This window comes from Vipera ursinii (assembly GCF_947247035.1).
Source record: "Vipera ursinii genome assembly, chromosome: 7".
Taxonomy (NCBI): domain Eukaryota; kingdom Metazoa; phylum Chordata; class Lepidosauria; order Squamata; family Viperidae; genus Vipera; species Vipera ursinii.
Window position 1 is genome coordinate 70,977,761 of NC_139521.1, and position 27,950 is coordinate 71,005,710.

At 41.4% G+C, this 27,950-nt stretch overlaps 1 protein-coding gene across 1 annotated transcript; it reads right to left on the reverse strand.

Annotated features, from left to right (window-relative positions):
- Positions 1–2,976: 2,976 nt before the first annotated feature.
- LOC310643566 (protein FAM47E-like) lies at positions 2,977–27,950 on the reverse strand (the record flags this gene model as incomplete). The annotated part of the gene is made up of 8 exons (XM_083368039.1): positions 2,977–3,664; positions 17,809–17,892; positions 19,087–19,239; positions 20,195–20,368; positions 23,674–23,824; positions 24,236–24,390; positions 27,385–27,817; positions 27,940–27,950. The coding sequence occupies 8 exons, from the start codon at positions 27,948–27,950 to the stop codon at positions 3,539–3,541; spliced, it is 1,287 nt and encodes a 428-aa protein (XP_083224165.1). The 3' UTR covers positions 2,977–3,538.

Sequence of the window (27,950 nt, forward strand, 5' to 3'; positions counted from 1 at the left end):
CCAAGAATTTGTTTTCTCACCCTTCAGCCTTTCCAGACCCTCCTAATGAGCCTCCCTGTTGGTTTCAGTGAGAGCACACTCTCCTGGCTCACAGGAGGGCTGGCATGTGGGAGGTTTGGGAAACGCTGTGATAAAGCCTTCACATGCATCTTATGGTACCTTGTTTTTGTATGATCTCAGAGGCACCTGAGAAATTTTCTCTGTGTATCCAATTATCTATGTATGCTATTTTGTATGAGACGGATGGAGTTTTTGTAATGTTGGAGGGGAATAAAAGTTCAGCAGGCAGTGCTCAAAGGGGTTCATTTTCTGGAGACGAGGCTGCCTGGCTGGTTCAAAGCTGTCTATCGACTCAGGTCTGAATTCCTGTCCCTTCGTCCAAATTTCTTTCCCCTTCAGCTTGTTGATTCAGCATGGATTGAAAGTCTGATTTGGGTGTTCTGCACCTTATTATTATTATTACTATTATTATTATTATTATTATTATTATTATTGTTGTTGTTGTTGTTGTTGTTGTTATTGTTATTATTTTTATTATTTTTATTATTTTTATTATTGTTATTGTTATATTATTATTGGTAGAGCACAGTGTTTACAGCAGAGGCCTCCAACCTTGGCAACTTGACGACTTGTGGACTTCAACTCCCAGAATTCCTCAGCCAGGCATGCTGGCTGAGGAATTCTGGGAGTTGAAGTCCACAAGTCATAAAAGGGCCAGGTCTGAAGACCCCTGACCTAGAAGGTTTATCTGTGTCTTCAGGGTCACATGAGTAGTGCAAACGGGTGTGGAGTCTTCTTGGAACTATTGATAGGACTGTGTCCAAGAATTTCCAAGAAGGCTCCACAGCCATTTGCACCATTCCAGTGACCTTCCATTCCCCACCATCCAGTCAGAGCTGAAGAAGCTTCTTGGATGAGAAGCGAAACACTCTTCAAAGAATAACAAGAAAGTCCAGTTGCCTCTTGGTTTAAAAAGCACCTTTGGGACAACCATGATCTGGATGGCTGAGAATCTCCACAGACAGCATGCTTAATAGACTTCTCTGAAAGATGGGGTGCCCGATTTGCACCATTTTAAAAGGCAGCTCAGCGTTGAACTGTCACCATTCTCCAGTCTGGGTGTCTGATGGTGCAAGATCAGAAATATTTTGCTGGGGGACTAGAAAAATCGAAGTAGAATGAAGGCAAAAATCAGGGAGAGGCACACAGCTGGAGCTGGAGTTGACAGAACAGTTTCTCAATCTTTTAAGATTTGTAGACTTCAACTCCCAGAATTCCATGCGGTCTGAGGAATTCTGGGAGTAGAAGGCCACAGGTCTTGGAAACTGCTGAGACTGAGAAACGTCTTTGTAGAACCTTTTTGAGGCTGGTATGTGACAGGAATCTAAATTCTTGACCTGTTAGAACTGGTGGCTTACCCACAATTTGTAACCTAAGTATAAGTGTTGAGTTGCAGCAGATGGTAAGAGTTAGCTAACTTCATCTGAGCATGGAAGCCAACCTGGACATACTTAGAAACATGGTCTTACATGTAAATCATTTTAAATGACTGTCTTTAATGCAGAGCTTGATAGATAAATCACTATTAGTAATCCTTGACTTACAGCCATTCTTTTAGTGACCTTTCAAAATTACAACAGCACTGAAAAAAGTAACTCATGACCGGTTTTCACTTGCAACTAGGGAATCAACCTATTCTCCAAAGCACCTGCAGGCAGGACAAGAAGCAACGGATGGAAACTAGTCAAGGAGAGAAGCAACCTAGAACTAAGGAGAAACTTCCTGACAGTGAGAACAATTAACCAGTGGAACGACCTGCCTCCAGAAGCTGTGAATGCTCCAACACTGGAGGTTTTTAATGGACAGCCATTTGTCTAAAATGGTATAGGGTTTCCTGCCTGAGCAGGGGGTTGGACTAGTCCTAGTGGACAATCCCTTAAATATGAGCCAGCCGTTTGCTGCAGCTGCCAAAAAAGCCAACACAGTTCTAGACTGCATTAACACAGAGATAGAATCAAGATCACGTGAAGTGTTAATACCACTTTACAAGGCCTTGGTAAGGCTACACTTGGAATACTGCATCCAGTTTGGGTCATCACAATGTATAAAAGAAATTTGGGACTCTAGAAAGAGTACAGAGAAGATCAGCAAAGATGATCAGGGGATTGGAGGCTAAAACATATAGGGAACGGTTGCTGGAATTGGGTATGTCTACTTTAATGAGAAAGACGAGGGGGGACATGATAGCAGTGATCCAATATCTCAGGGGCTGCCCCAAAGAAGAGGGGGAGAAACTTCCTGAGAGTTAGAACAATTAATCAGTGGAACAACCTGCCTCCAGAAGTTGTGAATGCTCCAACACTGGAGGTTTTTAAGAAGAGATAGGACAGCCATTTGTCTGAAATGGTCTAGGGTTTCCTGCCTGAGCATTGCAAATAGCCACAACAATTGGGATTAAATCTGTGGTCATAAATCATTACAGTCGTTAAGACCTGATTTTACATTTTTTTGTGGGGGTCATTAAGCAAACCATTGTAGCTGTTAAGTAAAATGGTTTAAGGCACTAGGCTAAAAAGCAGGAGGCAGTGAGTTCTAGTCTCGCCTTAGGCATGAAAGTCATTTGTGTGACTTTGAGCCAATCACCAGTGGACGGTGAGTTCTAGTCCCGCCTTAGGCATGAAAGCTGACTGGTGACTGGTCCAATCATTCTTTCTCAGCCCAACTCACCTCACAGGGTTGCTATATAAGAAGAGAATAATAAAACTGATCTACATTACAAGCTTTTTGAAAGGAATCGTGTGAATGTTCTAGGACAGGGGTAGGTAACCTTGGCTCTTTTATGACTCGTGGACTTCAACTCCCAGAATTCCTGAGCCAGCCATGCTGAGGGGAAAGGGAGAGGTTTCCAAGCTGAGCCATGCTGGCTCAGGAATTCTGGGAGTTGAAGTCCACAAGTCATAAAAGAGCCAAGGTTGCCTACTCCTGCTATAGGGAAAATAGAAGGAGGAAGGTATGTTGGATATGTTTGCCATCTTATTTGTAAAAATAGCGAAGGTGGAATACAAACAAACAAATAAAGGAAGGCAAAATGCTCTTCTTTTCCCCACAAACTAAAAAAATACAACAGCCCGCTTTAGGGAACATGTGAGAGTCAAGCAGAGATAACCAAAGAAGAACTTTTATTAAACATTCCCAGCATGAAAACAAAATATGTGGAATTTTCCCATTCTGTTTGTAAATGTTACTTCTATATTTAAAATTAATTTTCTGCTAACACATACTAGTCTGGGAAAAAAAAACCTTTCCATCCCCCACTTAATGCATAAGGCCAGTCATTTCATGGCTGAGCTTGTTCTTATGTTCCTTTAATTTTCTTGGCTTATTTCTCTCTGCATTTGACTGTGGCTGACTCAACAGCTGCTAAGGAAGATGAGTGGGAACATACAAGAGCTCTGTATGATGGGTGTTTTTTTTGTTTGTTTTTTTTACTTTCTTTCACAAAGGTTAAAAACTTTCACCAGTGGAGCAGAACAGAAACTTAAATGGTTGCGGAAGACTGTGATCTAAATTCTTGAAGGATCTTCATTGAAAGCTTCCTGGATAGAAGCTCGCTGTCTTCAGCTGTTTTATCAGAATGACCTGCAGCCAACATCTGCAGAAGAAACTGAAACACAGAAGCATAAGCAGTACTTAAAATCACACAATTCTCTCGGTCAGATACACACAGCTCTGTATTCCATGAGTATCATATATCACAGCTTATTACCTTATGAGATGTTCACAATCCCCTCTCATCGCTCACTGTGACATCAAACACAGTAGCGAGAACAGGGCTCTTCAAACTTGGCCCTTTTGTGACTTGTGGACTTCAACTCCCAGAATTCCTCAGCCACGCCTGGCTGAGGAATTCTGGGAGTTGAAGTCCACAAGTCATAAAAGGGCCAAGTTTGAAGAGCCCTGACCTAAAAGATGAACAGGTCAACACAAACAGGTTACACTGAGCATATGTTGAATTCACAGCCCTGAAAATATTCTTAACTCCTTTGTCCCTAACCAGCTTGGCAGTAATTGGGATAAGGAGAGTTGTGTGACCCAACAAGAATAGGATTATCACAAGTTCCTCACTCAGTTTTACACTTTTGGAAAAGCCCTAGTCATTCTTCAATCCAGAGAATTTTAAACAAATCACTATCGGGATTCAATCCTGAATATTTCTGATACTTACCAATATTTGCACAGGAATTCATATGAGAACAGCAGTAGCTCAAATAATTTGGTGGAAATGGTTAAGAAGATTTAACCCAAGCATAGAACGTTCTTCTCTCAAATAACATTTGATTGTTAGTATGTAATATTCTACTCCAAAGATCGAATGGGTCGATCCGGATAACTACTACTGCGTTCAATTTCTACTCCAAAGTTAGGAGGCAACCTAATGGAAACCAGATCCCCCTCAAAGACCTAGCCAGATTGAGATCCAAGTATTGGCAATCAAGTCTCAAGTTACTGCTTTTAACTAAAATACAGGCAGTCCTCAACCAACAACCACAATTGAGCCCAAAATTTCTGTTGCTAAGCGAAACAGTTGTTAAGTGGCTTTTGCCCTATTTTATGACCTTTCTTGCCACAGTTAAGCGAAGCATTACAGTTGTTAAGTTAGTAACATGGTTATGTGAATCTGGCTTCCCCCATTGACTTTGCTTGTCAGAAGATCACAAAAGAGGATCACGTGACCCCGGCACACTGCAACTTCCAAGTGTCTGAATTTTGATCACATGGCGGTGGGGATGGTCATAAGTGTGAAAAATGGTCATACATCACTTTTTTCAGTGGCATTGCAATGATGATGATGATGATGATGATGATGATGATGATGATGATGATGATGGAAGGCACTCGGTCGTGTCTAGATTACAAAGCTAGACACGACCGAGTTGCTAAATTAATCCACTGGGCATTGTGTAAAAAATATGACTTGCCTGTGTCCAAAAAGTTGTGGGAACATAGGGTGGAAAAAGTTGTCGAGAATGAGAGGGTGAAGATCTTGTGGAACTTCTAAATACAGATTGCCATTTGGAACACAACACGCCAGATATTGCAGTTGTAGAGAACCGAAGTGTACAGCTGATTGATATGGCTGTACCAGGAGAGTTGAAGAAAAAGAACTAGAAAAAATTACGAAATACCGCGACCTGGCCACCGAAACTGCATGATTATGGATGAAACGTGTAACAGTGATACCCATTGTCATCGGGGCACTGGGAACGATGCCCAAAAACTTTGCAAAATACATCAAGAATTTGCAGCTTCCTGCAATAACTCCAGCAAAGCTACAAAAAACTGCGCTACTCGGAACATCTTACATTTTAAGGAAATACCTGGTTGATACCTAGGATCAGGGCTTTTTTTTCTCATAGAACGCTCAGAACGGAGTTCCGGCACCTTTTTTGGATGGAACCTTGTAGGGTAGGCAAGGCAGGTTGTATGACATGTGTGAGTTCCGGCACCTTTTTCTTTTACAAAAAAAGCACTGCCTAGGATGCTGGCAGCAGCCCGTGTCAACCATTAGTGCCAGTCAATTTGAGTGTTCAGTTGACTGAGTTTCACGTTTTATGAATAAAAGTTTTATAATAATGTTGGAAGGCACCTTGGAGGTCATCTAGTCGAACCCCCTGCTCAGGCAGGAAACCCTATACCATTTCAGACAAATGGTTGTCCAGTCTCTTCTTAAAAACTTCCAGTGTTGGAGCATTCACAGCATCTGGAGGCAGGTTGTTCCACTGGTTAATTGTTCTAATAGTCAGAAAATTTCTCCCTAGTTCTAGGTTATTTCTCTCCTTGGTTAGTTTCCATCCTTTGCTTCTTGTCCTGCCTTCAGGTGCTTGGAAAATAGCTTGACTCCCTCTTCTTTGTGGCAGCCCCTGAGATATTGAAACACTGCTATCCTGTCACCCCTGGTCCTTCTCTTCATTAAACTGTAACTTGAAATAGTCACTAAATGTATAATCTAACACAGAGGTCCCCAAACTTTTGGGCACCAGGGACCGGTTACATGGAAAGAGGTTTTTTCCGCGACTTGGAGGGGCCGTGGTTTTGTGTGCTGCCTGCATCCCGTGGATGGGGCTTTGCTTGTTTGTGCGGACCGGTTGCTGGCATGCTGTGGCCCGGTACTGGTCCATGGACCAGGGGTTGGGGACCCCTGATCTAACATTTCTGGAAAATCCATGTCTTGTAAAAATATCATTGTATTTCACCCAAAATCTCAATGGAATCGAGAGGCGATCCAAAATGAATAAATTACCCAAATAAATAAGTAAAACAATGTAGGCCAAAGACTCTTATTTCCTTGCAATGACAAATTCCCCTGTTTTTCAAAGGTTTTTTTTTCTTTCGGTTTCCCGAAACAGCGCCGATAAAAGCATTTGGCCTTGCACTGACCAGAAGTAATATGGAAACTGAACGAGATTGTTGTTTTCAATTTTCAAGTCAAAGAGGGAAAGCACCATCTTTATGAAATCTCTTGGATGTAAACTGAACTATGAATTGCTTTCCATTTATTTTTATCTTGATGGTTCCTCGTTCACTACTATTATACAGGTGGTCTTCAACTTAACGAATATCTCACTTAGCAAAATAAATTTTGGGCTCAACTGTGATCATAAGCTGAGGACTATCGGTACTACATTTTGGCCTGTAGACTTGCCTATTCATCTGTCTACTACAAGAGTCTTCAAACTTGGCAACTTTAAGACTTGTGGACTTCAACTCCCAGAATTCCTCAGCCAGGCATGCTGGCAGAAGAATTCTGGGAGTTGAAGTCCACAAGTCTTAAAATTGCCAAGCTTGAAGACCCCTGATCTACTACTTCCTTTACAGTTCACAGATTTTAATCTATGAAAATCTGACTGTGCCAGACAGTAAAAGAGGTAAAGCTTGGTCTTGAAGGCCACATAGAATATCCGTGTTACTTTCCTGACAATAGTGAAGAAGTAGCGTGTCGTTTCTCTCTTCCGTGATCTTTTTCAAAAGCCTCCCGTCTAATCAGATTTCCTCATGATTTCTCATTTAAGTTCTAATAAACTTTTCCTCTGCTTCTTAACTTTTTTTCCCCCAAGCATGATAAAGTTGGTTAAATAGTGCTCCCTGGTGGGAGAGTTGGAGATTCCCAAAGTTGTTCCGAAAACTTTGGGAAAATTTCTTTCAACCTTATTTATCATGGATGAAGGCAAATACACACGTCCCAGGATGATGTTGTTGAAGGATCCAATCCGGGTTGTTCACCAGGATCAGAAGTTTGGTCTTCCGATCTTTCGGACTTATGATGGAGCGCGCCCTCAGGAAACTTCTCTCTCATCAGAATGTGTCCCTTATTTATTTCCGTGTCCTAGACCAGACTTTCTCAGCCTGGGCAACTGGAAGATGTGTGGACTTTAAACCCCACGATGGATTGAAAAGAGGATGGAACTGGCAGAGATGGTGAAGCTGACTGCATTAATCGTGCACTCCATCACTGGAGGTTTTTAAGAAGAAACTGGACATATGTCTGAAATGGTGTTGGTAGGGACTCCTGCTTGAGCAGGGGGTTGGACTAGAAGACCTCCAAGGTCCCTTCCAACTGTGTTATTCTATTCTATTCTATTCCTATTCTATTCTATTCTATTCTATTCTATTCTATTCTATTCTATTCTATTCTATTCTATTCTATTCTATTCTATTCTATTCTATTCTATTCTATTCTATTCTATTCTATTCTGTATTTTATTATTCTATTCTATTCTATTCTATTCTGTATTTTATTATTCTATTCTATTATTTATCCTATCCTATCCTATCCTATCCTATCCTATCCTATCCTATCCTATCCTATTCTAGGACAAGAATGCACAGAGTTTGGGAAGCAGCTTCTGGACTTTCTGCATGAAAGAGAGAAAAAAAGAAACCTTGACTTTGGGTTTTGACAATTAGAAGGGTTATTATTATAGAACTAGCTAGAGGTTATTGTTTGCAGTAACTACCAAGTTGATATTACAACTTGGACTTCCTGTGGTGATGCTGCGCTGATGGCGGCTTTCTTCTGGCTGCCAGCCCTGTGATTGTGTGAAAAGCGTGGGGAGACAGCGAAAATCAGCTGTCCCGTGGCTTGAAAACCTCTCCCTCAGGAGAAGAGGGGGAAGGAGAGTTTCCCTCGGGTAGAGGTAGAGCTCCCCTAGGTAAAGGTTCCCCCGCACTTGCGTGCTAGTCGTTTCCGACTCTAGGGGCCAGTGTTCATCTACGTTTCAAAGCCGAAGAGCCAGCGCTTGTCTGAGGATGTCTCCGTGGTCATGTGGCCGGTGTGACTAGACGCCAAAGGCGCACGGAACGCTGTTACTTTCCCACCGTAGTGGTCCCTATTTTTCTACTTGCATTTTTACGTGCTTTCGAACTGCTAGGTTAGCAGAAGCTGGGACGAGTAACAGGCACTCACTCTGTTACGCGGCACTCGGGATTCGACCCGCCAAACTGCTGACCTTCTGATCGACAAGCTCAGCGTCCTAACCCACTGAGACACCGTGTCCCTTAGAGCTCCCCTAGACCTCCTTAATTTTTTGGAGGTCGGAGGGTGAGAGTTCCCTCGGAGCCCAAGGCTTCCTCCGCACTCCAGGACGCCTTTGCTCTGAGCTTTAGGAGCAAAGCAAGACGCCACACCCACATCTGCATTTTAAAGGGACTTGTGAGTAACTTAAAGCAGACAGTGCTGACCAGGTGAAGTTAAAATTGCAAGTGCTGGAAACTTTAACTCGGGGAGAAATAATCTTCTCCATATTTTAATTTGACTTAAAAGGGAAAAAAATGGCGCCGGGATGCTGTTGCTTTGTTTATTTTGAACCCATCAGATAATAGATTAAAGGTTTCTATACATATGTTGAAAGAGCAATTTAATATGTTAATGGGCTGATCAGATGGCAACTAATTTGCGTTATGCGGAAACATAATACGTTTTGTAATGCAAACAAGCCTGGTAGGTGGTTGGCTTATCAATTAGGGAAGAAACAGAAATCAGGTATTATAGAGAAAACAGAATATAAAGGTAAAGAGGTATATCAGCAAAAGTTGATTAAAAAGAGTTTTTTAAGATTTTTATACAAAATTATATGCTAGTGAAAATATACAAGCTTTAGATATAGATAAGTACCTACAGAGGCAGCACATTTTCCTAGACTTTCAAATGAACAACGAAAGGAGATGAATTGTTTAATTACTTCTGAGGAAATTATTTTAGCAATTAAGTGGGTAAGGCTCCTGGTACAGATGAATTATCAGCAATTTATTATAAAACATTATCTGTAGAGATGATAGAACCATTAAAGGAACTTTTTAATAGTATCCAGATTGGAGGAGAAGTGCCTCGTCTTGGAGACTGGCTTTTATATCGCTGATTCCAAAGGAGGACCAAGACCTTACCCAGCCTGAGAACTATAGACCTATATCGCTTTTGAATACTGATTATAAGATTTTTTCAAAAATATTGGCAAATAGATTAATGCAAGTTTTGAAGCAAATGATTCATAGTGATCAGTCTGGATTCATAACTGGAAGATATATGATATATAATGTAAGACAAATTGTTAATTTAATTGAGTATTTGGATAAGAACAACCAAGTCCCTGTGGCATTGATATTTTTGGATGCTGAAAAAGCTTTTGATCAGTTGAATTGGCCATTTTTATTGAAAGTTGTTGATAAAATGAATTTTGGGGATAAATTTTTATCTTCTCTTAGGGCTATATATCAACAACAATCGGCACAAATCATAATTAATGGGGGATTAACAGAGGCATTTAAAATTGAAAAAGGTACAAGACAGGGATGTCCACTATCGCCATTGTTGTTTGTTTTAACATTGGAGATTTTACTGATCAAAATTCGTGAATCAACTATAATAAAGGGAATAAAAATAAAAACAGAATGATTATAGGTTGAGAGCTTTTGCGGATGACTTGGTTGTGACATTATCTCAACCGATTTAATCGGTTATAGACTTGATGGAAGTTATAACTCAGTATGGGAAAGTTTCTGGTTTTAAAGTAAATAATAATAAGACTAAAATATTATCTAAAAACATGACTATGAAGGAAAAGGAAATGTTAGTTAAATTGACAGGTTTTGAAATAGTGAAAAAGGTTAAATATCTGGGAGTATATATTACAGCTTCTAATGTAAAATTGTATAAAAATAATTATGAGATATTATGGTTAAAAGTACAAAAGGACTTAAACAATTGGAAAAAATTACAATTATCTTTGTTGGGGAAAATTGCAGCTGTTAAAATGGAATGTTCTACCAAAGCTTCTCTTCTTGTTTCAAATGATACCTATTTTGAAAAAAGATGCCAATTTGGATGAATGGCAGAAGGGTATTAATAAATATATTTTGGTGGGGGAAAAAACCAAGAATTAAACTTAAGATCTTACAAGATGCACGGGAAAGAGGAGGACTTAAGGCGCCTAATTTGAAATTATACTATGATGCGGTGGTTTTAACACTGGTTAGTGATTGGCTTAATTTAACAAATAAAAGTATACTTCATCTTGAGGGATGGGACTTATTATATGGGTGGCATGCATACTTAATTTATGATAAAAAAGTTGACAAGGCTTTTTTTTTTATTGAAAAGTTTTAAAATACAATTTTCCTTTAAGAATCCCCCCTTCCCCCTCCCTCCTCCCCCCCTCCCTCCCCCCCTCCCCCCCCCCGACTTCCCAGAGCTAAATACAAGGTATATATATAAAAAGCAATCATAAACAATCATATATTAACAACTATAAACTCTAAAATCCATCACTCTCTAGCTTATATAGGATAAAACAAGCCTTAATAATATTGAATATGTACCGGTATAAAAAGAAACTAAGATAAGAAAAAAAAACGAAAGAAGACTTATTCAAATGCTACATAAAACTTCTTAACCCTATACTTGTTCTGGATAAACTCAATCCATTTTGTCCATTCCATAATATAGCGTTCTTGCGAATGATCTTTCAAATAGGCCGAAATCTTCGCCATCTCTGCCAGGTCGGAAACCTTTAAAGTCCACTCTTCTATGGTCGGCAGTTCCTCTTTCTTCCAATATTGGCCTATCAAAAGTCTTGCCGCCGTAATTAAGTTCAACATCAACTTAATGACAAGGCTTTTAAATCTCATATTTTGAGAAGTGTTTTATTGCGTGTCTGGAAAAAGTATTATTATAAGTTAAATGATAAAATACCAATCTGGGGGATTCCTGGACATGCGATAGAGGGTGTATCTATGGGTGTGAATTTGGATATGATTTCTTATAAGCAATTACTTAGATTGGTAGGGAATGACTGGCAATTAAAATCGTTAGCTGAGTTAAAGCAAGAAAATATTGTGCAGTCTTGGTTTCAGTATACTCAATTGTTAGCTAGGTGGAAGTTACATCAAAAGGTTGGTATTACATTAATGGATGAGAATTTGGTAAAACAGATTAAAGATCAAAATCGAGCACATATAAAGAGAATTTATAATGCTTTAATAGAATTGGATTCGGAAATGGAATTAGTTTAGTTTAGTTTTAGTTTTATTGGATTTCTATACCGCCCTTCTCCCTAGGGACTCAGGGCGGTTCACAGGGCATATATAAATAGGTATACAAAAATTAAAAGAGAATTAAACCATGTCCAATTAAAATACAGCAATAAAAAATAATAAAACCAATTAGAAAACCCATATTTCCCTTCAGGCCAGACCAGCTAACTCGAACAAGTGGGTCTTCAACCCGCGACGGAAGGATCGGAGGTCCGATGCCATCCGGAGCTCAACCGGCAGTTGGTTCCATAGTGCCGGGGCACCCACAGAGAAGGCCCTCCCCCTGGGGGCCACCAGTCGACATTCCCTGACTGGAGGCACCCTGAGGAGGCCCTCTCTGTGGGCACGCACAGGGCGGAGGGGAGTTGACGCCGGCAGCAGGTGGTCCTCGAGGTATCTCAGACCCATGCCATTAGTTAAAGATTGCATGGTAAAGTGGGCCCAAAATATTCAAGAACCAATTCCATTGGATATATGGGAGGTAATTTGGGTCAGAAATGTAAAATTTACCCAGGCCCAAAATTTAAGAGAAAATTTTTATAAAATGTTTTATAGATGGCATCTGGATCCTAAAAAGTTGTCTTGTATGTATCCTAATTTACAGCCCAAATGTTGGAGATGTGGCAGTTTGGATGCTACTTATTTTCATATCTGGTGGACTTGTAGAAATATAAAAGCTTTTTGGATTAAGATTTGGTGGAACATTCAAAAGATTTTCAAGAGAAAGATAAAGTTTACTCCACAATTATTTTTATTGGGTGTTATTATAGATTGTGATACTAAAGAAACTAATTTGATGTTGAATTTGATAACAGCTGCAAGGTTATTGGTAGAGCAATATTGGAAGAAGGATTGCTTGCCTACTATAGAAGAATGGACGCTTAAAGTGTCAAATTGAGCAGAAATGGCTAAGATTTCTGCTTATTTGAAGAAGAATCACAAGAAAGATACATTTCGGTCTGGAGAAGATGGATAGATTATATTCAGAATAAATATGGGACTAAAAAGTTCCATTTAGCCTATGAGTAAATTTTAGAGTATTATTATTAGTTTATTATAGTGGAATTTTTATTAGTTTTAATTATATGATATTATTATTATTTTTTGTATTAGTATTGTTTAACAACTTGGATATTGTATTGTTTAATAATTAGGATATTAATTTGTTTATGTTTTTATTATTATTATGTTTACTTTTAATTTGTTTATATTTATGTTAAAGGGGAGTTAAAGCGCATTATGGACTTGGTTATTTATATAGTTGGTTAATGTTAGTTAGATTATGATTATTATATTTGTAACCCTGTACTCAGCTCTGGGAAGTGGGGGAGGGAGGGGGGTTTAGGGGGGGTTGGTTTTGGGGTTTATATTGTAAACTTTTATAAAACTTTTCGATAAAAAAAAGATATTACAACTTTACTATGTATCTTAAAGGTAAAGGTAAATGTTCCCCCGCACATGCGTGCTAGTCGTTTCCGACTCTAGGGGCCGGTGCTCATCTCCGTTTCAAAGCCAAAGAGCCAGCACTTGTCCGAGGAGGTCTCTGTGGTCATGTGGCCGGCATGACTAGACGCCAAAGGCGCACGGAACGCTGTTACCTTCCCACCGTAGTGGTCCCTATTTTTCTACTTGCATTTTTACGTGCTTTTGAACTGCTAGGTTGGCAGAAGCTGGGACGAGTAACAGACGCTCACTCTGTTACGTGGCACTCGGGATTCGACCCGCCAAACTGCCAACCTTCTGATCGACAAGCTCAGCGTCCTAATCCACTGAGCCACCGCATCCCTACTATGTATCTTACAGCACTGAAAAAAGTTGGAAGTCACTGTTTATTTCTTTCCCCCCTTTCCCTCACTTTATCCCCTCTATTCCCTCTTTTTTCTGTTTTCCATTGTCTTTATTTCTGTTTGTATTTTATATTAAGAAAAAAGCATTTAATGATGATCATGACAGATAGATAGATTGATCGATCGATCGATCGATCGATCGATCGATAGATAGATAGATAGATAGATAGATAGATAGAGGGCTTTTTTCTCATAGAACGCTCAGAACGGAGTTCTGGCACCTTTTTTGGATGGAACCTTGTAGGGTAGGCAAGGTGGCTTGTATGACATGTGTGAGTTCTGGCACCTTTTTCTTTTACAAAAAAAGCACTGGATAGATAGATAGATAGATAGATAGATAGATAGATAGATAGATAGATAGATAGATAGATAGGCAGATGTGTGGACCTCAGGTCGCAGAATTCCCCAGCCAGCTATGCTATGCTGGGTGGGGATTTCTGGGACATGAATTCTACACATCTTCAAGCTGTCAAGATTGAGAAACACTGGTCTAGACTGTGATCTAATACTGTATAATAGCTGAGATAGCACTACAGCCAGAATGACATTCCTAGGAGAGATAGGCACTACTCTTCCTTAATCTATTGACAGAAAATATGTGTGTACGATAACTAATCTGCAAAGTGACCTTTAAACTATTTGTGGGTGTAATATATGTGGTCTGGATGCCTGCTGCCTTTGGGGTAGTATGTTTGTGTGTGGGTGTGAGTTCTAAGACGACAAGAGCTGCTAGGTAAAAGGTTATCTCTTCTTATCATTCTAGCCTTTCTTTGCTTTTTTTCTAAGGAACTTTGCAAATATTTACTTAATGCTTCAAGAATCAGCCTCATAACAATTCTTGCCAACAGATTCCTTTCTTAGTTCCATGCATGTTCAGACTCTTAAAAGTCTATGTACTTTATGACAACAACAACAATAATAATAATAATTGTCCGTCGCAGAATCAGGCTGGATTTGGCATTTTTGTCTAAATAACGAGTCCTTTCTAAGGATCTGGAATAGGCAGATGTGGATCTTTGATAGTGTTACCGATATCGGCGCAAGAATTCTGTCAGAATCCATTTATATCATATTCATAAATGTATGTCGAAAACATTATTCCATGGATTCTGCCATCTCCCGAGGAGGAAGGAAGGAATGTGGATTCAGCCTGCCTTAGGCATTTCAAAGATTCAGAGAAGCCTTTTGAACTGGGGGAACAAAAGGGAGGGTTAGGGTAGGAGGCACCTGGCTTGTGTCTCCTTTTGAATTTGCAAGGAAAAGAGCAATAACCATAAAAATCCAAAGTTCCTTTTCCCACGAAAGGGATGACACTAAATGATGGGGGGGCTGACCAAATGGGGTTAGGGAAGGGGGGTTGAACAGGGAACTCTTTATAAGGTTTCAATTTGTAGAACAATATTAGATCCTGTCTTGTATTCCCACAGCCAAGCATGTCATAGTAAAGATTTCTTTTTGGACTAGAATTGGCTCCAAGAGTTTTGTCTTCCTAAGACGTGGTTTGGGGTGGGTCCTGACAAATTCCAAGTGAATCCATCTTTTGCAGTTGATTGAATGGTGAATTTGTCAATGCTAACGATGTTCAAGTGGCGCTCCAGTTGTTTTGGGACTGTACCTAAAGAGCCTGTGGCTATTGGGACTACCTTTGTTTGCTTCTTCTACAGTCATTTTATTTCTATTTGCAGGCCTTTATATTTTGTTATCTTCCTCAATTCTTTCTTTTCTATTCTGCCGTCTCAAGGTTACTGCCACATCCACTAACCAGACTTTTTTGTCTTTCTTATTGACAATTGTTAAGTACGGGGTGTTATTGTGATAGGCGCCTGTCTGTTTGAATTCTAAAGTCCCAGAGCAATTTAGCCTCTTCATTTTCTATGACTATTATTATTGTTATCATTTAATCTTCAATTTGATTTAAAGTCTGGGACCGGTAAAAACGTAATAGTTCAGGTCTTAAACAAGGACCTAAGAGCTGTTAAAGTAACATCTAAGTATATAAACAGTTCTGAGTACAGTAGGTTTTTTTTTGCAAAGTCAGAATATTCAGGTCTAATAACTTCAGGATTTCCATGCATCTAGCCAACCCTTTGGGAATTGATCCACGGGCTCCTATTACTATTGGTACAACTATTGATTTCTCCCTCCACAATCGCTCAACTTCAATTTGTAAATCGCGATATTTTGTTATTTTGTCTACCTGTTTCTCTTTATTTCCTGCATCACCTGGTATTGCAACATCAAAGAAACAGATTTTTTCTTTTCTTTTCCACAATAGTGATGTCAGGCATGTCTGTCTGTTTGGATCTGAAAGTCCCACAGGATCGTGACTTGCTCATTGTCAAGAACTTTGTCAATCTGGTGTTCTCAGTAATTTTTGTTGCATTTGAACCCAAACGTCTGGCAAAGCTTCCAATGTATGATTTTGGCAACTTGATTATGACGCTGTAGATAATCAGCCAGTGAGATTTGGCTGCAGCTACTGATAAGATGATCCACATTCATCTTTCTCATTGCATAAGTGACATTTGCTGTTATTGACATGCTGAATTTTTGCTTTCGTGCAGTTGGTCTGCAAGGCTTGTTCTCGAGCAGCCAAAATGAAGGATCATTTTCTTTCTTCAGCACCCCAGATCTCAACCAGCTCCATGTTAGCTTTGTATCTATCTTTCCTTCAATGTCCATCAGGTATTGATTGTGCATAGGCTTCTTTTTCCAGTTGGAAACTCAATGCTCAATGGTTATTATTGTTGTTGTTGTTAATCATTAGTCATTATTCACAGTCTGGGACTGATAAAAGCTTAACAATTCAAGTCCTAACCAAAGACCTAAGAGCTGTTAACAGTTAAGGTAATGTCTGAGTATGTACGCAGTTTTGAGTAAGGTATAATAATAATAATAATAATAATAATAATAATAATAATAATAATAATAATAATAATATAATAAAATAATAAAATATAATAATAATAATAATAATAATAATAATAATAATAATAATAATAATAATAATTTGTTTGCCACCCAGCTCAACACAAGGCAACTCTGGGTGGCAAACAAATGCAAAAGACTGAACTACAAAATACCAATCCTTACTGCAACTTAAATAAGGATTTTAAAAAGGACAATTTAGATTAGTTTGTGGGGCGGGGTTTTCCCAAAGCTGTGAAGCCTGTTTGGTCAAAGGCAACAGGAGAGCTAATTCATCTGAGAAGATCAAAGGGCGAAGCTGTGAATCAAAAAAAGCCCTGGTTCAGTCTTCCCTCTACATCAATCAGTTGAATAGGTGACTTGAGTAAACCATATAAGAAGAGAATAATAAAACTGATCTACATTACAAGCTTTTTGAAAGGAATCGTCTGAATGTTCTAGGACAGGGGTAGGCAACCTTAGCTCTTTTATGACTCGTGGACTTCAACTCCCAGAATTCCTGAGCCAGCCATGCTGAGGGGAAAGGGAGAGGTTTCCAAGCTGAGCCATGCTGCCTCAGGAATTCTGGGAGTTGAAGTCCACGAGTCATAAAAGAGCCAAGGTGGCCTACCCCTGTTCTTGGGCCTACTGAAGGGAAATTTTAAGGAGGAGAATCGCAAAGTCTTGCCCTGTCATTGTTTCCACCCCCCCTTTGGACTGAAAACTCCTAATGGCTGGTTGTCTTTTTGCTTTCTCTCAACACCCTCATGTTTCTCTTAGAGCAATCCATGATGTAAAACTACTAATGTGGGAATGAACAAAGTGAGATTCAAAGTAGAAGCAGACTTTGATTAATAGTTTGTTATTCGGTCTTACCTGGAAAAACGAGATGTTGAGCAGGTACCACAAGTATGTTAAGTTTTATAAGGTCTCCTGCCTTGCTCAGGGGGTTGGACTAGAGGACCTCCAATGTTCCTCCCATCCCTGGGATTCTATTACATCTACAGGCAGTCTTTGACGTACGACCGCAATGGAGCTTGCATCAAGCGAACCAATAATTATCTATAGGCATGGTTTTGCCAGAAAACAGGATTGCTGGTTTCTGGCAGAACCATTGTAAAATGCAGGCTTATGACCTTGGAATGCTGCAAATGGCCATAAATGCAGCTGTGTTGCCGGGTACCAAAAGTACAGTCAGGTGACTGCAGAGGAGACCCGACCGTCAGAACTTTGAATTCTGGGTCATAAATCCCCTTTTTTGAGTCAGTCATAAGCCAAGGATTGCCTGTATTTTCAAACGGCTAGAGGCCACCCAAACAGTAGGCAGGCGAGCAGACAAGTCACAGTAGGTTTGGGACCCGGGCAGCCACCAATTTAACCACTCTAAGGTAGACAGAATGCCACTGCCTCCATTGGCTTGTGGGGAGCCCAGATCCAATATGGGATCAGATCCAAGGAGTTCACTCACCTGAGGCTTCCTGTAGCCTTTTGTTTCAAGGAATTTTTCAAAGGCATACGTTCCATGCAGTGACGATTCCAATTCTGCCTCAGCCTGCAAGAGATTTTGTTCATTTTCCATGTCAACAGACTACTTGAGTTAAGAATAGAATAGAATAGAATAGAATAGAATAGAATAGAATAGAACAGAACAGAACAGAACAGAACAGAACAGAACAGAACAGAACAGAATAGAATAGAATAGAATAGAATAGAATAGAATAACAGTTGGAAGGGACCTTGGAGGTCTTCTAGTCCAGCCCCCCGCTCAAGCAGGAGAACCTATACCATCTGAGACAGGTGAATATCTAGTCTCTTCTTAAAAATCTCCAGTGATAGGGTGCCCATGATTTCTGGAGGCAAGCTGTTCCACTGGTTGATTGTCCTCACTGTCAGGAAGTTTCTCCTTAATTCCAGGTTGCTTCTCTCCTTGATCAGTTTCCAACCACTGTTTCTCATCCTTCCCTCTGGTGCTTTGGTGAACAACCTGGCCCCCTCTGCCTTGTGGCAGCCCCTCAGATACTGGAACACGGCTATCATGTCTCCCCCATTTCTTCTTTTCTTTAGACTGGCAAACCCAAGTCCTTTAGCCGTTCTTCGTACGTTTTGGCCTCCAGTCCCGATTATAGACATATCCCTTTGAACAAGCTGGCCTGGCCTGATGGGATGGGGTTGGGTTTTTATTACTTTTAAATGTGTTTTAACCTATTGTAAGAGTCGTGGGCACTTTGTTTAATCTTTTTTAATTTTTGTATTCTGTCTTTTTAATATGTATTGCCCTGTTCACCGCCCTGAGTCCTTCGGGAGAAGGGCGGTATACAAATAAAATTAATATAATATAATATAATATATCTTTGTTGGAGGAGGAGGAGGAGAAGAACTGTGGGGTCCTTGGTGCTCTCTGAGCTTGGTTGTTTTCTTGCAGACGTTTCATGACCCAACTAGGTAACATCATCAGTGCTAGAAGGGAGTGGGATTTGCAGAGGAGGAGGAGGAGGAGGAGGAGGAGGAGGAGGAGGAGGAGGAGGAGGAGGAGGAAGACTATGACTATGAGATACTTGGCACTCTCTCAGCTTAATGGTTTTCTTGAAGATGTTTCATTACCAAGTAACATAATCAGTGCAGTGTTAATAAAGAATGAAAAAACAGTAAGCTTAAAACAGGCCTAAAACACACACCAGATGTAGTGAGGAGATTCAACACGGAAGGGAGCCAGCAAAGAATACAATATGGAATGCTGCAAAGTTACCTTTTGGACAATCTTCTTCCTGGCGTTCAAGAAGATTTGTAGAGATTCAGGAATTTCTTCCTTCTCCGTTGCTCGCTTCTTTTTCCATGTCTTTGGGGGAAGGTACCAGGCTCCATATTTAATCTTTTCCCATTTGGGCTCAGAAGGGGTTAGCTAAAGACAAGAGATGCCAGACTTGTTTTTCCAACAATTATAATTCTGCAATTATAATACCAAGCAATGATCGAGGATGTCTCCGGATCAATGATCTTTTAGTTCGTCAAATGTTTGGGTTGCACAGAATAACAAGAGTTGGAAGGGACCTTGGAGGTCTTCTAGTCCAACACCCTGTGTAAGCAGGAAACCCTATAACACATACATGTATATATATACATACATACATACATACACACATATATATACATATACATATATATATATATATACATATACATATACATATATATATATATATATATATATATATATATATATATATATATATATATATATACATATACATATATATACATATATATACATATATACATATACATACATATATATACACATATATGTTTTCTGAGGTTTTCGCGGGTGTTTGTATGTGGATCTTTGGTCATTCGGGTTTTTCCCCACGTAGAATTGAAGGTGTAAGAGCAACGTTTCGACGAAATCTCATCCGTCATCCTCAGGCTGGTGGCTTCAGCTTCGTTAATATATACATATATATACATATACACATATACACATATACACATACACACATACACATATGTGTGTGTGTGTGTGTGTGTGTGTGTGTGTGTGTATATATATATATGTCAGACAAATGGCTGTCCAATGTCTCTGTAAAAACCTCCAGGGATGTAGCAGGTAAGTCGTTCCACTGTTTTTGGGGAGGTAGTTACTGGCCTTGCTGAAATCTCACGAGACTACCTGCGGAATTCTGGGAGTTGGAGTCCAGACACATGCTGGCTGGGGAATTCTGGGAGTTGAAGTCCACCCATCTTGAAAATTACCGAGGCTGACAAACCTGGCCCACTTATTATTATTATTTTGTGTGACACGCACATTATCGAATCGCCTCAGTGTCTGTTACCGTTACCGTCATTTTTGCTCTCCTTACCTTTGTGGGACTCCTTTTCCGGTACCGATGTCTCCCCAGATATTGTCTCAGCTCTGCTGGTATATGATACAGCTCCACTATTTTAAGGGGTAGGGCTGTCTTGATATCTGTTTCATACCTGGTGTCAAAGAGCTTCATGATAGTGTCTTCGTCAATATTGTATTTTTCTCCTCCCTGGGGATAGTAAACGAAGCACATACCTTCAGATAACAGTGCAAACACTTTTCGGTTGTGAGCTTGAAAAACAGTCACAAGTCACTTTCTTCAGTGCCGTTGTAACTTGGAACAGTCACTAAATGAATCGCTGCAAGTCGACGATCGTCTGTATTGTTCTCAGTCCATACTGTACTTCAGTTCTCTTTTGTCTTTGAACACTGTCCCGTAGTCGGATTACTGTGACGCCTGCACTGGAGGCCTAGCTTAAGTCAAAGTTGTGTGTTCTTCTTTAAAAGACCTTTAAAGCAGGGGCCTCCAACCTTGGCAACTTGACGACAAGTCAGTGGCGTAGCGTGGGTTGTCAGCACCCGGGGCAATTTGCGCCCCCTAACCCGGTGACGTCATGGCACCGCCGAAAAGACGCGCCCCGCAGCGGCGTAGACTTTCCAAGAAGAGTTGCGCGCATGCGGGATGCTTCCGGGTCCCTCTCGAGGGCGGCTGGGCGGGGCTCCGACCTGCAAGAGCCGCTGCATTCAAGCTCGCACGTGAGCCCCGCTAAATAAAGCCACGCATGTGCACGAAGCTAGGCCAGCCGGCCGGCGGGTCCGTCTTCGCTCGGCCAAGCCTGCCGGGGCGCCTGCGGGGTGCTTGCGGTTGGCCTGAGCCTGGGCGGAGAGTTGGGCGCTTCTATTTATTTTATTCAGTTTATGTGGCCGCCCATCTCACCTGCCAGACTCGTTTCGCTTTGCAAGAAAGAGCAGCTCGAGAGCGGAGCCAAGCCGACTCTGTGCAGCCCTTGGGGCTCCCTGAGCAGCTCAGTGCGAGCGTGCCCCCCAGATGTTGCGCCCGGTGCGGCCGGCCCCCCCTGCACCCCCCATGCTACGCTACTGCGACAAGTCCACAAGTCGTCAAGTTGCCAAGGTTGGAGGCCTCTGCTGTAAACACTGTGTTCTACCAATAATAATAATAATAATAATAATAATAATAATAATAATAATAATAATAATAATAAGGCAAACTTGCTTTTATATATGGGTCAAAAATTGCTGAGGGCATCCTTCTTTCCCCCCTGTCCTCTACTGTGGCTGTCACAAGAGTCTTCTATGACTCATGTGCAGGACACCCAAATCAGACTTTCAATCCATGCTGAATCATCAAGCCTCTTTAGAAAATCTTTTCCTATTTCCTCTTTTTTAATTTTTTTTACCCCTTTGCCAATGTTTCAAAACAATGTCAACATTCTCCTTAGGTTTCTATTTCTGCCCTTCTGATTTCCAAATTAGTTTCCAAGGCTACTTCTGCTTAATGGGTAACCAAAAGAGAACCGTGATAAGACGTGACAGGAGAAAATCAACGAACCTCTGACCTGAGGAAGTTGGTTCAAAAGTCTAGTATTTTCTAAGAGTTCATTGTGTTAGTGTCAGACAGGAATAATAGTTACAGGTAGTCCTCGCCGTACATCGGTTCATTTAGTGACCGTCTGAAGTTACAACGGCACTGAAAAAAGTGACTTACGACTGTTTGTCACACTTAAACAACCGTTTCAGCATCCCCACGGTCACGTGAGCAAAATTCGGACGCTTGGGAACTGACTCATATTTACGAGGGTCGTAGCGTCCCGGGGGGTGGGGAGATGTGATCCCCTTTTGCGACCTTCTGACAAGCCAAGTCAATGGGGAAGCCAGATTCACTTAGCAACCGGGTTACTGACTTAACAACTGCAGTGATTCACTTAAGAACTGTTGGCAAGAAAGGTTGCAAAAGGGGGCAAAAATCACTTAACAAATGTCTTGCTCAGCAACAGAAATTTTGGGCCCAATACAAGTGTATTGGGTAGAACAGGGGTCTTCAAACTTGGCCCTTTTATGACTTGTGGACTTCAGCTCCCAGAATTCCTCAGCGTGCCAAGGGCCAAGTCTGAAGATTCATCCAGATGCTTTCTTATTGTCTTTATTTATATATTTATTGATGGGATTTATATCCCGCCCTATCTCCCGAAGGACTCAGGGCGGCTAACAAGAAAACATATAATAAGTACAGAAATCAAGATAAAAATGAAATTGAGAACATCAGTGCAATAAATTAAAATTAGAGAATTTAAAAAATGAATTAAAAATACTAAATATAAATTAATTAAAATGCCTGTCAGTCTAGGTCAGCCTGGTGGAACAGGTGTGTTTTGAGGCCGCGGCGAAAGGATTGGAGGTTTTGGGCCATCCAAAGCTCAGGGGGGGAGTTGGTTCCATAGGGTTGGCGCTCCCACAGAGAAGGCCCTCCCCCTGGGGGTCGCCAGCCGACATTGCCTAGCTGACGGTACCCTGAGGAGGCCTTCTCTGTGTGAGCGTACTGGACGATGGGAATTTGTTCCCGGCAGCAGATGGTCCTGCAAGTATCCCGGGCCTAAGCCATGTAGGGCTTTAAAGGTAAGTACCAGCACCTTAAATCTCACCCGGAGGGCAACTGGTAGCCAATGCAGCTCACGCAGGAGGGGTGTAATATGGGAGTATCGGGGAGCTCCCATCACTACCTGTGCAGCTGCATTCTGCACCAGCTGAAGCCTCCGGGTGGTCTTCAAGGGCAGCCCCATGTAGAGAGCATTACAGTAATCAATATGGGAGGTAACGAGTGCGTGGGTGACTGTACGTAGGGCATCTCGGTCCAAAAAGGGGCGCAATTGGTATATAAGACGAATCTGTGCAAATGCCCCCCTAGCCACGGTCGATGGTATCAAAAGCCGCTGATAGATCTAATAGAACCAGGACAGAGGAATAACCTCTATCTCGGGCCCGCCAGAGATCATTCACTAGCGCGACCAATGCCGTCTCCGTGCTGTGCCTGGGTCTGAAACCCGATTGGTACGGATCTAGATATTCAGCTTCCTCCAGGTTCAAAGGGAGCTGTCGTGCCACCACTCTCTCAACGACCTTCGCAAGGAAGCGAAGGTTGGAGACAGGACGGAAGTTGTTTAAAACAGCTGGGTCCAGTAGTAGAGGCCCGCTGTTATTTTGCATTTTGCTTCAACACCACCCTTCTTCCATTCGAAAAATTTGCTTGTCATCACTCTGCATTGCTGTTGTTGTTCAGTCGCTAAGTTGTGTCCAACTCTTCGGATCGCATGAACCATAACACACCAGCCCCTGCCCCCAGCCCTCTGTCCTCCAGTGTCTCACAGAGTTTGCCCGTATTCATGTAATTAAATGAACAGTTGTAAGTGAAGGACCACGTATATAAAGTTATCAAATGAGGGTTGTGTGTTCGCTTGCTGCGTTTACACTGCCTGCTCAGTTGTGGGAGTGGTTTTCATTCCAGTTATTTTTACTTACCATTGCATTAACCCATTCACAAAATTCCTTTGTTACCCGCTTGACGTTTTCATCCAGGGGGGGAACATAATCTATTTTGGCTGCCTGTTGTCTCTCCGCCACCTCTTTCTTACTAAACCAGGTGTAGGGGTTCTTTTTTTTATGCATCCAGCTGCAGATACAAAAAGGGTAGAGTCTGTCGTTAAATGAATGAGACAAAAATAAAACCAAGAAAAAAAATAATACCTAATTGCTAGAGTACTGGTAGTCTTTGACTTACATCCATTGGCTTAGTGCAGGGGTAGGCAACCTTGGCTCTTTTATGACTCGTGGACTTCAACTCCCAGAATTCCTGAGCCAGCCATGCTGAGGGGAAAAGGAGAGGTTTCTAAGCTGAGCCGTGCTGGCTGAGGAATTCTGGGAGTTGAAGTCCACAAGTCATCAAAGAGCCAAGGTTGCCTACCCGTGCCCTAAACGCTGCCCCTCATTTGGCTACAGCATGGGAATTGGATCGCCTAATTTTTGTATTTATTTATTTCACTTTTATTTGTCAAATTCGCATTTTGCTTATTTCACTACTCACGGAAGGGTGGAGCTGTAGCTTCTCTTTGGGGGCACATCATACTTCACACGATATTGAGTAGGCGAAGGGATAGACGCATCCTCTGTCCTATAATCTGGGGACGTTCGAGTCAGCTGCATCCCAGGGTCCAGGAGCTTCATAACATCATCAAAAAGCTGTGAGGGTACAGCAAGAAATGACACTGTTTTTCCTATCTGAACAATCTCAAATTTGGGATGGGAGGGGTGGGGTGGGGAAGCAGAGCAGGGTGCGAATAAGCAAAATCAGAGGGCCATTGCAAAGAGCTCGAGGTTTTTGCTACAGGTTCCATTGTGAGAAAGACACTGAATTATTAAAGACATATGAAAATGAGCCTTGGTGGAGCAGTGGGCTAATGCCTCCTTAAGTAACACCAGCTGCCTGCAATTAGTGCAGGTTCGCATCCCACCAGGCTCAGGGTTAACTCAGCCTTCCATCCTTCTGAGGTAGGTAAAATGGGGACCCAGATTGTTGGGGGCAATAAGCTGATTTTTTAAAAATGCCGCTTTGGGGGGGGGCAAAAACCCTAATAAGCAGGCATATAAATAGAATGAAGGCTATTGCTGAGCACTTTGATTTGTGCTTTAAATTGTAAGCCGCCCTGAGTCTTCGGAGAAGGGCGGAATATAAATGGGATTTTAAAAAAATAAAATAAAACAAAGAGCTTAGGTCACAGGGGTAGGCAACCTTGGCTCTTTTATGACTCGTGGACTTCAACTCCCAGAATTCCTGAGCCAGCATGACTCAGCTTGGAAACCTCTCCCTTTCCCCTCAGCATGGCTGGCTCAGGAATTCTGGGAGTTGAAGTCCACGAGTCATAAAAGAGCCAAGGTTGCCTACCCCTGGCTTGGAAGGGACCTTGGAGGTCTTCTAGTCCAGCCCTCTGCTCAAGTAGGAGACACTATACCGTTCCTGACAAGTGGCTGTCCAGTCTCTTCTTAAAAGCTTCCAGTGATGGAGCATCCACAACTTCCGGAGACAAGCCGTTCCACTTGTGATTTGTTCTCACAGTTAGGAAGTTTCTTCTTAGTTCTAGGTTGCTTCTCTCCTTGAATGGCTTCCATCCATTGTTCCTTGTCTTGCTTTTGGTGCTTTGGAAAACAGGTGAGCCCCTTCTTCTTTGTGGAAGCCTCTCAAATATTGGAAGACTGCTATCATGTCTCCCCCCCCGTCCTTCTTTTCACTAGACTAGACATACCCAATTCCTGCAACCGTCTTTCATATGTTTTAGCTTGTTCAGACGTTTAAGGACTTCTGTTTCCTTGACTTACCAACACAATTTAGCCCAAAATTTCCATTACTAAGCAAGACAGTTGTTCAGTGAGCTTGTCCCCATTTTGCAACCTTTTTTTTGCCACCGTTATTAAGCGAATCAGTGCAGTTAAGTTAGTAACACAGTTAGGTGAATCTGGCTTCCCCATTGACGTTGCTTGTCAGAAGGTTGCAAAAGGGGATCACGTGACCCCGGGATACTGCAACCATCATAAATATGAGTCAGATGCCAAGCATCTGAATGTAAATCACATGACCACAAGGATGCTGCAGTGGTCATAAGTGGGAAAAACAGTTATCAATGCTCTTTTTGTACAGTGCTCTTGTAAAAGTCAAGGATCCTGAATCCCTGTAGGGTATACTGTATGTAGATAGTCCTCAGCTTATGAGGACTTAACAACTGTTGAAAGTTACAGCTGTTCCTCTCCCACAGCTACTTACGACCTGTTTTCAAAATTACAACTGCCCCATCGACACACACAAACACACACACACACACACACACACACTGCAGTCACATGATCATGTTTTGAGCACTTGGCAACTAGCTCACATTAATGGCCCCTTACACTGCCTTGCAGGCACGTGACTGCGATTTACATTTTTTTGCTGATTTCTGGTGTTTACTTCCAGTTTCCAGCAAAAAACAGCCATTGGGGAAAATGGTTTCCCGTAAAACAACCACGTCAGTTGCTTAACAACTGCTGTAAAAATAATGGTTTTAACTTTGAGGCAGGTTGTGTATTGCCTTGACTTATGCGTGAAATTAAGGGGTCAGTTGTGGCCATAAATTGAGGACAATCACCTGAAGGCAGGACAAGAAGCAACGGATAGAAACTAACCAAAGAGAGAAGCAACCTAGAACTAAGGAGAAATTTCCTGACAGTGAGAACAATTAATCAGTGGAATGACTTGCCTCCAGAACTTGTGAATGCTCCAGCACTGGAAGTTTTGAAGAAGAGATTGGACAGCCATTTGTTTGAAATGGTATAGGGTTTCCTGCCTTCGCAGGGGGTTGGACTAGAAGACCACCAAGGTCCCTCCCAACTTTGTTGTTGTTATTACTACTACTACTATTAACTATCATTGATTACCGGTAATAATGAAAGAGAAATTCATTTTATTGCATTTTTAGACCATTTGGTCTAGTGGTTAAGGTAAATCAGGAAATTGCAAGTTCTAATCCTGCCTCAGGCATGAAAGCCAGCTGAGTGGCTTTGGGTCAGACCTGTTAAGGAATTTGTTGTGCAGGGTCTCCTTGTGCTACCAAAGAGTTGCACAGACAAGGAAGGATACTGAGAGCAGTAAAAGTCACACAAGAATACACTGAGTTATAAAAACAAAAAGTAGTTTACTTTAAGGTGGTGTAAGAACAAAAATGCACAGTCAAAAATAAACAGTCCAGGTTATACACAATAGCAACAGTCCAAGAAGTAATCCAAACTACAAACTCTTCTTACCGATCCAGAGGTCAATACACAGTTCAGGTTACAACAGTAGTAAACCAACAGCAGAGCAAAAACAGTAGCAGTAGAGAGCAGTGAATTCAGAGAGAGAGAGAAGCTACGTTCCTAGCTTCCTCTTATGGCCATGAGAACACTTACACACCCATTGGCCAATTAACTTCTTAAGGACATAGCATTATGGTTAATATATTTTCAACCCAACATTGTAGGCTAACACCATATGCCTAACAAGACCCACATTCTCTCTCAACCCATCCCACCTGACAGGGTGCTCGTTTTGAGGAAAATAGGAGAAGGAAAGTGTGTTGGATACGTTCACCACCTTGAGTTATTTGTAAAAAAAAATAATAAAAGGCGGGATACAAAATAAATGAATGAACAAGTTCATTTTACCTCTGGAGGCACACTCTCTTCCAGATGTGGATAAAGTGCCAGTGGGTGTTGCAGCTGGGTACACTTGGTGGGAGTAACGTTGTCTGCCTTGACTTTCTGAGGTGTAGGAAATCTGGAGTGAATCGCTTTGCGCTTACTCAGCAAGTCTCTGGATTTGTAAGGGACAATCTGTGAAGCATCCAGTTTCTTATGCTGTAGGATTATCGGGATGGGCCCTTTTGTGCCCTGAATTATTATGTTGTCCGAAGGTGGAGGGCAGCCACTTCTGAAATCATCCAGGCCGTTTTTCAGGAATCTCCATCGCTGAGCGTTGAGAGAATCAGAGAATCTCTCTTTGTTACTGGCCTGTTTTTGAAAACACTTGGAAGGCAATCTTTGTTTATACCTGGGTGGAAAGAGGCATGGCCAGCATTTTAAAGCAAAGGTCTCTGGGCTACAATAGTTCTAAAATGAACTGGGAATTTCCTAGCTTTCCTTACAATATTCAGTTCATCAACATTTGTTTGTGTTTTGCCAAAGGATGTGCAGGTAGTCTTTCTTGGGCAACTGCCTTACTTAACGACCAT